We start from the raw sequence: 12,261 nt of genomic DNA, 5'->3' as shown, positions 1-12,261 counted from the left end.
CGGCAATGAAGGACGTAGTCGACGTAATTACCCAGGGACCACAGGTTCTTCACAAACGCCTGATCAAGCCAAGGTCTTCATTAACAGGCAAGGTTGCAGGATTCGGTGGTCACTGTTACTCACTTGTTTTCAAGTATTAGTCAGTTCCCGATTTGCCCGTGGGGGGATCTCGCAACATCCTCTTTTAAATTGCGAGTTATCGTAATTGTTTGATTGCCAGATTGCTGGTTTGTGCCATTCGAGCTCAGGGCGCCTTGTGGACTAGGACATGATATCGGGAAACAATATTTTTTACATGGAAAAAACATTAGTGGTAAAGGGATTATTAGGAGCTGTTAATACCCCTATCGAAAGACGCGCGGGTTTCCCTCTTAGAGAATAGTTTTTACCACCAACGGAGTTTCATACGAACCAAAAATGGGGCACCTCCATGGAGATATAAATGAGATGGTGCATCAAATGCAAAGATTCTCGTGGGTGGATTACGTAGTGTTTGTGTTCATGCTGGCAATAAGTGCTCTAGTTGGTATTTATTGGGGTTTCATGAAGAAGCAGACGACGCAGAGCGATTATCTGCTGGGCGGAAGGAATATGAAGGTTGTTCCCGTTGCTATGTCCTTGGTGGCTAGGTGAGTAGGTACCTCATAATGCCTAGCTAGGTGTAATCAAATCGCTGGATCGATTTAATTCGTAATTTTGTGCGGAAATTCGAACTAATGTCAAACGATTCGATTTTTGGTCGAATTTGGACCCTTTTTTGCAAGACGCTCATCGCTGACCTTGGGAACGCCGGGGGACGCTTCCTGTACGCAATCCCACAGGTTTTCGTGAATCAGGTACATACTCATCAAAAACTTCCAGTTGCCATAGTTTGCTATTCCCCTGAGCTTTTCAAAGTTGCTGCGATCCCGGATCTCGATGCAGAAGACGAGGTCGTCGCCACCAAATCGTCGACATTTTCGAATTGATTTAACACTTTTTGCCGGAAACTATTTACGTACTAATTATTCGCGTACCAAGGTACGCGTGGTATTAGGCCCATAACCTGTTAGGTTTTGGGTGGAATTCTACCAGGATTGATCAGAGAAAATACTCATTTGTTTAGAGTTTGACAAAATAAAAAAAACTACCGATTAAACAAAAGATAAAACCCGTTTGCTTTTTACTTCACACAACACAACACAAATAGTTCAGTTGTTATTTTAAATAAATGATTTAATTAAGTATAGGTATTTTCAGTTTTGTATCAGGTATAACGCTCCTGGGCTCGCCGACCGAGGTGTATATGTATGGAACGCAGTACGCTTTTATCATGGGCGGGATCTTCCTGATGTCCTTCGTGATGACTCAAGTATATCTTCCCGTGTTCCACGAACTCAAAATCACTTCCAACTATGAGGTTAGTGCTATCTTTAGGGCTTATATTTTAAACGCACTAACTAGGTCTTGTCTGGTCTTGTCTAAATATTAGGTTCTAAAATGATATACCTACCTAGTTAGGTCATCTTATAAAAGTAATATTATATATTTTTTTATTTATTCTTATGTTTCAGTACTTATCAATGAGATTTGACAACAGGGTACGACTATTTGGATCGTTTTTATTCGCTTTTACTTTGGTGAGTATTTGTTAAAATATTTTTGATTTAGTACTTTAATAAATATTTTTTTTAAATAATAACTTAAAACTCTTCGGGTCATTAAACGCACATTGCCATTCTTATTTTATTCGTACGACACTAAAGACCGTATTGTTAAGTATAGGGACTTAGGGACAGATTAAACCTGGTCTAACTGTTGGCATGTGTATTATTTTGTATTACTATGTTTTAAGAGTTTGATCTGAGGGTATTTTTAAGCTATATCTGATTTAAGAAGGTTTGACATTTTTTTTATTTTAGGGACTTTATGATGCTTTTAATACCTTATAGCAAATATAGTCCGGACAAGCCTATCGAGCTGAATTTCACCGACTCTTTGGTACGATTTAAAGTAACAACAGGTTAATAGGCTGCCAAAACATGTTATCTAAGTGTCCTCTTCATGACTGTTCAATTGAGCAGCTGCGGAATAAATGTGGTGAATTTTTATTTTTGCATAAAAACGATTTTTCACCCCACGTTTTGGAATCCCTTCAATTTCTGATGGAAGCGTAATGACGGAGACAGCTAGAAGAATAAGCTTAAAACCAAAGCCTAACGGACATTCATGGCGTTGATCCATCGCTAGAGTGGGTCGATAAAAACACTCCATGATAGTTATATTAGATGTCAAAGTCATAGTTAGTTGTCGTAAGTAGCATGCCATATTCTTTAAAAGGCCACCATGCACAGATCCTAAACTTTTTTTTTACGAAAAGTAATGCTTAGACTATGTCCAGATGTTTCGCTATACGAATCATGTGTAATTGCTGTTTACATAGTACGATTTTTTTTGTGTGATATTGTCTTGTTAGCAAACCGCAAATTTTCTTGTAGTATTTGTCAGCAGTCGTAACTTGTTACTCGAGAGGATTGGGTAAATTTTGTCCAAGCCATATGCTTTACGTCGAGGTCCCAGGACGAATTGTGTTCCTTATTAAAGCACTAATTAAACACATGTGTAATTTTGAAATAAAAATATAATACCAAAAAAACCGGCTAAGTAAAGTTGTCCCTAGAATTAACGATACAGTCTTTACTAATGATCTTGTTTTTCTGCAGATAGGCTGGTTGCCGATTGTTGTATACGTGCCTGCATTAGCGTTCAACCAAGGTGATGATTTTATATTTTCACCTTTTCATCTTACAAATCTATAGGTCTACCACTTACCTATATCTTAGGATGGGTTAGAGATTAAGTTACGCAGAGATTTCTAGTAGAAGGTAGCTGAGTTTTGTGATCTAAATAAATATTAATAAATTAAATTTTTACTTAATTAATTGAATACCTACAAATTAGTTTCATGCAGTTACGCCTTCTACCCCTATCTCACGACAGTAGCTAACTTCTTACCAACTGGCTCATTAGGTAAAATTAAATGGTAGGAAAGTAGACCTATAAAAAATATCTTTCGATTTTGAATAAATATCTGAAATGTTTACTGTTTTTCTTTTTTAGTTACTGGAGTTGATATACATATTATCACACCGATCGTGTGCTTAGTCTGCATATTTTACACGAGTGCGGTAAGAGTCTGTCTTATCTCTATATGCCTGTAAAATATCGGAAGTTTTTAAATATCTAAATATTATTTAATGATAACCATTTTCGTATGATTATAACAACCGACACTCTGTCGGTCTAGGTAACTCTACGCAACTATAATTAGAATAAAAGCTTTAAGTAAAATTAAAAGTTTGAAGTAAAATACCATGTTTTTTGAAAGAAAGCTTCGACCCTATCGCTTAGGAAATGTTCAAGTTCAGTCAAATTTGTCTGTAGACCATTGAACCGAATTTGCAAAGCAAGTCTACCTTAATACTATATGCGCATAATTTTTAACGCTTTCTTTCTTTCCCAGGGTGGTCTTCAAGCGGTGGTGTGGACGGATGTGATTCAGATCACCGCTATGGTGGGGGCGATGGCGTTGGTGGCCATCAAGGGTACCCTCGACGTGGGTGGTATCGGGGTCGTGTGGCAGCGCAACATGGACTCAGGGAGGATAGAATTACCGAAGTAAGGCATATCACCCCATGAGCTTATTCAGAGATCCAGAGTCTGAATCTCTATCCTCGTAAGACCCAAGCCATCAATTTTTGCGCTATTGAATTTGGAACTTTCTTCTATTTCTTTAAGAGTTCAAACCTCGAATTTGATTTGGACTTGTACACGTACGCAGGGACTAACGAGCTAACGAGGCTATGGGCACCTAATGAATTCATATTCTCTGTGGCATCATAGGTACAAAAAGACAGATGCCATAGATTTTCGTGAAGTCCGCAATACTCATTAAGCTAGTATGAAATTATTATTACTCTATTGCACAATTTAAAGAGTCATGTAGGTACCATGTACCCATCAGTGGCACGTAGGTACCTATTCGCCGGTAATGATGCCAATAAGCTTCAAATATGCTGCCTGACTGAATTCTCTCACTAGTAACTTCAAATGGAATTAATCCAAACGGCAGCGACATTGCTACACGAATACCCTTGGTGTATGTCACTTAAAAATAGTCACAGGATACGCATTTGCATATGGAACAGATGGATGCCGGTTATCATCTTATTTATTTTTCTACCCACGTATCTAGAACAAATGCACTATGCAATGCATTAGGTCAATCATCATCAAATAATACCTCTATTTTGTTCGTCCCACACATGGCTATAAATATTCATAGGAATAGCACATCCTCAACGGTGACATCAACCACTGGATTAAGTATAATAGGAAAATCCTTCAGTTGCAATATAAGGTTAACATGGCGCCTATTTGACACGAGAAAGTCACTGAAGGTGTACTTTGTAAATGGCGATTGCACGACTGACCTGCCGCAATTTGACACGTTGAGGCTACATAAGTAGCCTTGTGGTAATCATATGGTGGCCAACTCGCGGTTGTCATGTTGCGTACCTTCTGACACATAAATAGGTCCATGTCCCTATATCTACCTAAGGTAGTGTATCCTCTTAAATTTTCCATTAAGTTGTTGTTAGAACTGCGACCCCACACAGAAACGAACGGCTATCAAAGTAGGTTAAGGTTAGGTTAGAACTGCGACCCCACACAGAAACGAACGGCTTTTAAAGTAGGTTTAGGTTAGAATTCCGACCCCACACAGAAACGAACGGCTTTCAAAGTATTTAGGTTTAGGTTAGGTTAGAACTGCGATCCCACACAGAAACGAACGGCTTTCAAAGTAGGTTTAGGTTAGATTAGAACTGCGATCCCACACAGAAACGAACGGCTTTCAAAGTAGGTTTAGGTTAGGTTAGAACTGCGACGCTACACAGAAATGAACGGCTGTATAAAAACTTTTACAAAAAAAAGAAAACCGACTTCAAAAAGGATAAAATAATATATTATCAGTTTTTAAGTATATGCGTTACCAACTGATATGTTTGAAGTCGGTGCCAAGCCAAATTTGAAGCATACCATGATTTTAGGGCGATTCGATAACAATGTGGCTATATATGTATGTACGTAGGAAATGCTTGATTTGCTTAAGACAATACCCAAATCACCATACATGTGCCTTTAAAAATTGAGGAGTTCCCTCAATTCTTCACGGATCCCATCATCAGAACAGCACCAGATTAATATGGGACACTCTTGGAGGCAGTTCCCGTCAAACAAAAAAAGAATTGCTCAAATCGGACCACGGGTCTCGGAATAATCGAATGTCGTACATTTTAAGAAATCGTCATGATCATCATCAAAACAATCATCATCATCAGGTCCATTTCATCAAATTGGTGGTTTTCGAGAGAAAATGCTCGAGTTGCTTAAGAAAACACCCAAATCACCCTACATGTGCATTTAAAAATTGAGGAGTTCCCTCAATTCCTCATGGATCCCATCATCAGAACAGCACCAGATTAATGTGGGACCACCTTGGAAATACCTTCTTTCGAACAAAAAAGAATTACTCAAATCGGCCCACGGATCTCGGAGTAATCAATGAACATACATAAAATAAAAACATAGCCACAACCGAATACAGAATCTCCTCCTTCTATGAAATTGAAGTCGGTTAAAAATTATTGTTACCAACCTATTTATAATTTGCCCAAAATGAAAATGGCAGCCTTGTAAAATTATATCTTTAATATTAGAGCACATAGCTATAATCGCGCAGAGTGAGCCGTCTGACGTGACTGCGTTTAGTTTCGATTGGTTTCGATAACGAAATTTACAAATTGAAATAATTTTACGCGTAATAAATTTTATTAAATACAATCCAAAATGAAATAAGAAAACCCGTAAAGAAATACCACGATATAAACTATATACAAAATAACTCAAGTACCAATTAAAAGTCCCCGATTTAAATTTACGAGTATAGATTCTTCGACGCAATAACTTGTCGATGAAATGAAAATACTTGAAACGTTGTCTTCGAAATAACATTCGATGAAATGTCTGTCGGCAATTCAAGGGTAAACCCATAAAAGCTTTTATTACCTAACTATAGGTACTTAAGCCTTACCTTACCAGGTGACTTTATGCCACTGCTTACTTGTCCACAGCTGGGATCCCAGCCCCACAGCGCGGCATACAATTTGGAACCTAGTGATCGGTGGGCTGATTTATTGGTTACAGGCCAACTCGGTCAACCAAACCATGGTCCAGCGGTACTTGGCGCTGCCGACCTTACGCGGAGCTAAATGGTATGTATTTTACTAGCAACCCCCTAATAAAAAAACAACGGGTTGCACTCCGGGAGTGCCGGCAGAAGTGAAAACTCAACGACATTGTAACTCAAAATATTAATAACAGCGCCATATAGTGCAAAATGTCTGCAGCACTATGTATAATTGAGGTTAACGCCATCTAGCGTTGTATCATCGCATTACTTGAAACCCCTAAGCACATCACTGTGAGTACTACTGGTACTACAGTTATATTAATACCAGTTTGAGGGAATCTCACTAAACACTTAATAAAAAAACAATGGCATTGTCCGTCACACATCACGCAAGCGCACTGCGCCGCCTAAATGAAACAGCAGGCTCAGGCATACATTTTCGCCGCGCGGTAGAAAGAGAGGAGAGACGCCTTACGCGTTACGCCTTACGCTGTCTCGAGTTTATCATTTTTAGGGTTCCGTACCCAATGGGTAAAACGGGACCCTATTACTAAGACTTCGCTGTCCGTCCGTCCGTCCGTCCGTCCATCCGTCCGTCCGTCCGTCCGTCCGTCTGTCACCAGGCTGTATCTCACGAACCGTGATAGCTAGACAGTTGAAATTTTCACAGATGATGTATTTCTGTTGCCGCTATAACAACAAATACTAAAAACAGAATAAAATAAAGATTTAAATGGGGCTCCCATACAACAAACGTGATTTTTGACCAAAGTTAAGCAACGTCGGGAGTGGTCAGTACTTGGATGGGTGACCGTTTTTTTTTTGCTTTTTTTTTTTGTTTTTTTTTTTTTTATATGGTACGGAACCCTTCGTGCGCGAGTCCGACTCGCACTTGCCCGAATTTTTTTCCCACCTAAAAAAGTGCACAGCGCCGCTAAAGAAGTTTTCACTTCAATAACCAACTTTAACTAATTTCTATTGAATTGAAATTTTCCTTGTGTCCATTTGCAAAGTTTAAGGAACCGAACACGGTTTTGGAATAGGAATTATAGTAACTTTGAAATCTTTAGTCACTTATTTGTTCATTTGTTTACAGTGCTGTAATATTGTTCTGCATCGGCATATCCACTCTTTACTGCTTTTGCCTGTACTGTGGATTACTCATCTACGCTAGATTCCATGACTGCGATCCATTGACGACCAAGGTAACAATAATTTATTTTTAATAAAAACAAAACAAATAAATCATAATTTGGAAAGTTTCCTTTATACACGAAGTTATTACAACATTGTCGTTCCTGATTATTTTTATTAATTTAGAGTATATTTTCAGTTGGCGAAGCAGAAGGATCAACTATTGCCATTGCTTGTTATGGATGTCCTCGGTGATATCCCCGGATTACCCGGCGTTTTTGTAGCTGGCATATTCAGCGCGGCTCTGAGGTATGACAAAAATTATAGATCGCAGTATAAGTTATAGAATAAATCGTGCCCTAATACCTAAACTAGGTTTTCGAACCGTTTTTTTTGAGCTGGCACAAAACCTTTAATTACTGCTAGATTTGAATGGTCATGAAAAAGTATTTTTACAGCAAAATTGTTTATGTACCTACTGTTAAAACCTTGATTAAACTATATCTAAAGGATGACTCACGTAGCCCCGGCCTGGACCCTGCCCGGAATAACGTGAGTCATCTTTAAAGGTGTATCTTCTTTGCTTTTAGTTCCTTATCTACAAGTCTAAACTCAATGTCGGCGGTAGTGCTAGAAGACTTCTACAAACCATTTTTCAAGAAGCAACTGACGGAAAGTCAGACTAACTGGCTGTTGAGGGGAGTCGTTGTGCTGTTGGGCGTAGTAAGCGTAGGTAATGACTATTAAATGCTTGTGTTGGCACGTTCATTCATAGGGGCGCGACGATCATCACATTAAATCGAATGCCAGCGCGATTTTTTGCAACAAGGTCCTCTGCGTCAGTCATGTATATATATATATACATGTCCAGTCTGTTTCCCCGTGATCGATCCTAAATGTGTTAGAACTAACGTAAAAATCTATATTCAGACATCTTTGGCCCTTTTTGTTGATTATAAGATTTTATCTACACACATATCATAAACTCTCTATGACGCCTTCAAAATCCGTAAATAATGGCCCACATTACGATAAACTGTTTTGTTACAGCAAATTTCTTATCTGTGAAAATGTGGTAATAGCTTCATTACTATATCAAAATCGATTTGGTAATGCACTCAAATTTCGAACATCTCTGAAAAAAAAGCAATTTGATTTGACCCATATTCTAATATCAATCGAGATTACGTTTTATTCGAAATCAAATGACAATTGCATACAATATTGACAAATCCCGCATGTAAGTCGGTATCGGACGATATGGTAATCGACCCCGACTCTAGTTTGTCTCTGAATTAAAAAAAAACTACGGATGCGTGACATACGTGAAAAAAGTTTTCTTTTGCCGCCATTTGACGTACAGTTTATATTTTAATTAATTTGTAACTAAAAAATGATTTGTTAGGCATTAAAACACTCGTGTGATACTATTATGAAACTTATTTCATTCGTTTCATAAACCCACACTCGTATTTTAATGCCTTTTATTATGTAGCAGTCACATAAACTACTATTACCATCGCTCGGTTGCATAAAAGTGTATAATACTCGTAACTGTTAGGTACATTTCATGATTTATATTTATATGTCTTTATTGTTTCTCTATGCAGCCTTAGTATTTGTCGTGGAGAAGATGGGCACCATTCTGCAACTGACAATGACTTTAGAAGCGATGACCATGGGTCCACTGCTGGGTGTGTTCACGATGGGCATTCTGATGCCGTGGGTCGATGCCTCTGTAAGTAATTTTTAGTCAATGATTGGCAGGTTTTGAAAAAACCTTGACGGCACTACTTCGAGACTGTTTACGCACGAGCTCCGTGAGCATGTAACATGCTCTTTTCGATTCCTCTATAGGTAGGTACTTATACTCTGTATCTTTAGGTATTTAAATAAAAGTAAACAAAAAAATTGTACATTTTCGGGTAGTTATAACATTTATTGGTTAACCAACCAAATACAAAACCACCTGGATCTGTCACTGAACGACCTGACTTTACCCTACATTATTTGATCGTGTAATGTTTTCATCTACCCTCAACTGGCTTAAGGAGCCATTTGAGGGTAAATTTTGTTTACTTTTATTTAAATACCTAAAGATACAGACTATAGGTAGGTAGTCTTTATTGAATATTGACTCCATTACGGAGCAATATCTGGGCGTTTTCCCTTCTAATTCTTTTATGCCTTCACTTTGCTGTGAAACGTGTCGATGAGAATATGGGTATAAAAGTATGAGACTTCATATGCCTTAGCTACGGTATTGAAAAGCACCGCCAATTGTAAACTTTTTTGCTCATCAATTACATGGGCATTTCTATTTAAAGTTGTACACCCAACTTGCATTTTAGATTTTGGAATTTTTATATTTTTTCGACTCAGAATCACGAGCTCTTTCGATCCTAATACAAGAAAAAAAGTGTCCCCAAAATTTCATAAATTTTTTAGTCCGTTTGTTACGGTCATAGGAGGTTGTATTGAAAACCGTAACCAAACGGACCAAAAATTATGGGGACACTTTTTTTTTCAGTAAAAATGGAAAAAGCTAATGATTCTGAGTAGAAATAATATAAAAAATTCCAATTCTAAGACAACAATGTTTGGTACAACTTTAAATACAAAAATGCCCACAAACAGAACATTCCGTCCAAACAAAAAAAAAATAGCTTTAGTGTTCACTTTCAACTTTCAAAGTAGGATTCTTTCTCCAGGGTGCGCTGATAGGAGGTGCCAGCGGTTTGCTGACGATGGCGACATGGTGTTTGACGGCGCAGTTCGCCATCGCCCGAGGAGCTATAACCCACGGGCACAAACCGCTCACAACGGCGGGGTGCTCGTATAACTACACTGTTGCAGTTGTTGCTGACGTTCCGGTTATTGTGTGAGTTTCTATTACTTATGAAAAAAAAACAGTATTTTCTCGATGTGTTGCTTGTACAAAAAGAAGCAGCAACTTTTTACATTTTTGTTACGGAAAATTGTGATTAAGTATATAATCAAATTGTCTGTTTAAAAATTGTCTCTATACTTTCTAGTTCCTTGATGATTATCGTGCAAGGAAATGTTTCCGTCAATCGTTCCTTTGTAGCACACTAAGAAAGAAAACGCGTGGTCCGATATTTGTCTTAATTGTCCGAATATGGCGACAATCGGATACCATCCTGAAAAAAAAAAATACTTAGATGTCAGTGGAAAGCTGAAAATGAAAATGGGTATCAATTCATAGAAATTTGAAAATTATCTCATTTCATTTCATTTCATTTCATTTAATCATTGCTTTGTGTGTACAAAAAGATCTTATGATTATTGTATATGTTTCAACACAACCCTGTAAGGGCACTGCAATAAAATTACAAACTAATCAACTAATCAACTATCTATCTATCTATCTATCTTTAGGTTCCTTGATCATTTTGAATGACCATTTAGGATCTATAACGATTTCAAGTTGGTTAAACAATTATATCGCTGTGGGGTTTTTTTTTATTTGCTTGTTTAATGAACCCTTCCATGAATTTGTTATCTCAGTGATGAAGTAAACCCCATCCTGCGAGTATCCTACATGTGGTACACCCTCGCCGGCATGTTGGTCACCATCGCAGTAGGCGCATCGGTATCGCGCGTGAACCGCGCGTGTGGTGCGGCGTACGTACCCCCGGCGCCGAAGCTATTGGCGCCACAGTTGCGGAGGCTTTATAAGGACCCGCCGCATCCGAGCGAAGAACCGTATATAAAGGCTTTCGGCAACAATAAGGTCAGTTCGAATTTAATTTTACTTAGATCCACGTGTTTTCTTCTCTTTCTATAGTTCTTATGTTCTTATTCTTCTCTATCTAATTATCTATTTATATTTATACTATTTTTATGATGTCTTTTGAAAGTATTGGACGAATGTCATCAGCAAACTAAAATGGTTATGTTACTTTATAATACGAGTATATATTAGTCATTAAGTCATTATATTAGTATGGCTTCAATGATAAAACAAATTAAAAGATAGAGCGTCAAACTTCGAGTAACTGATTCACGGCCCGATTCGAACTTTAAGATACGTCAATTAATAGATCTAGAAACGATATGGATTAGATATGACTGTCAGTGTCAAATGTGACGTTTCTTAAAAACAAAAACTTTTGACACTGACACATCTAATCCATATCGTAGGTATCTAAATCTATTAATTGATGTATTACATCTTAAAGTTCGAATCGGGCAGTCAGTTGAAATCAGTTGTGTTTGATTCAAATTCAAAATAATTTCCTTTTTTTGTTTCCAGGAAGCCAATCAAGTGAATTCGTCCTGTATAAATATGAAGCCCATCTCTGAATGCGAAGAAGTGAGTTGAGTTTGTAATGAAGCTTTGTATTATTTATAAGCAATTAATTCGTAATAAATTATTTCTACATTTTTGTTTACCAAAATGTCACTTTTTTTCCTTATCCCCAGTAACCTTTTTACAAATCTAACAAGCCACACAAACATGGTAACCAGTCGCTATTTATTATACTACCGGATACAGTTCGTGTCATCCACGATTACCTACGCGCAGATTTGTCAAATATAACCCTTAATTACATGACTATACGAGTCAAGGTACGCGTCTTCGTGAATGACATGATCTATCTATACCAGGCCAGATTAAGAACTTTCGGCTTTTTAAAACATAGTTGGCCGATAATCATTTTTAAAAGAGTGATTTTATTTTGATACGACCTTATAAGGTTATAACGGCTGGGCCACGACATTGAGCGACTTGCGACTTGCGACGGCGGCAGCGATAACTATAGGTTGGAGCAGGACACAGCGATCAGACCTTTTGTTCCCACCTATGGTTGTGGCTGCTGCCGCCAGTCGCGTAATGTCGTGGCCGAGCCGTAAGGATCGTGCAAGTCGGG

The 12,261-nt window shown here is 38.0% G+C and overlaps 1 protein-coding gene across 3 annotated transcripts; it reads left to right on the top strand.

Annotated features, from left to right (window-relative positions):
- Positions 1-163: 163 nt before the first annotated feature.
- On the top strand, positions 164-11,770 carry LOC134790060 (sodium-coupled monocarboxylate transporter 1-like). 3 transcript variants are annotated; one of them, XM_063760816.1, is made up of 14 exons: positions 167-629; positions 1,240-1,399; positions 1,554-1,619; positions 2,703-2,754; positions 3,100-3,167; positions 3,503-3,657; positions 6,174-6,314; positions 7,329-7,437; positions 7,566-7,675; positions 7,957-8,099; positions 8,977-9,104; positions 10,078-10,247; positions 10,895-11,120; positions 11,647-11,742. In XM_063760816.1, exons 1-14 carry the CDS (start codon positions 418-420, stop codon positions 11,656-11,658), a joined length of 1,752 nt encoding a protein of 583 aa, XP_063616886.1. In that variant the 5' UTR covers positions 167-417; the 3' UTR covers positions 11,659-11,742. The 3 variants fall into 3 exon arrangements, with proteins under 3 accessions (XP_063616887.1, XP_063616886.1, XP_063616885.1); XM_063760815.1 differs by having other exon boundaries at positions 168-629; positions 11,643-11,770; XM_063760817.1 differs by lacking the exon at positions 10,895-11,120 and having other exon boundaries at positions 164-629; positions 11,643-11,719.
- The last annotated feature ends 491 nt before the right edge of the window (positions 11,771-12,261 follow it).

This window comes from Cydia splendana, chromosome 4, assembly GCF_910591565.1.
Source record: "Cydia splendana chromosome 4, ilCydSple1.2, whole genome shotgun sequence".
NCBI classification, from domain to species: Eukaryota; Metazoa; Arthropoda; class Insecta; order Lepidoptera; family Tortricidae; genus Cydia; species Cydia splendana.
This window is presented reverse-complemented; position numbering and strand designations above follow the sequence as displayed.

Excerpts from the sequence above, each read along its gene's own strand:
- LOC134790060 (XM_063760815.1), top strand. The coding sequence starts at position 418 with ATGGGGCACCTCCATGGAGATATAAATGAGATGGTGCATCAAATGCAA. Across the intron at positions 1,400-1,553 it reads AAATCACTTCCAACTATGAG|TACTTATCAATGAGATTTGA; the intron begins GTTAGTGCTATC and ends CTTATGTTTCAG. Across the intron at positions 9,105-10,077 it reads TGCCGTGGGTCGATGCCTCT|GGTGCGCTGATAGGAGGTGC; the intron begins GTAAGTAATTTT and ends TTCTTTCTCCAG.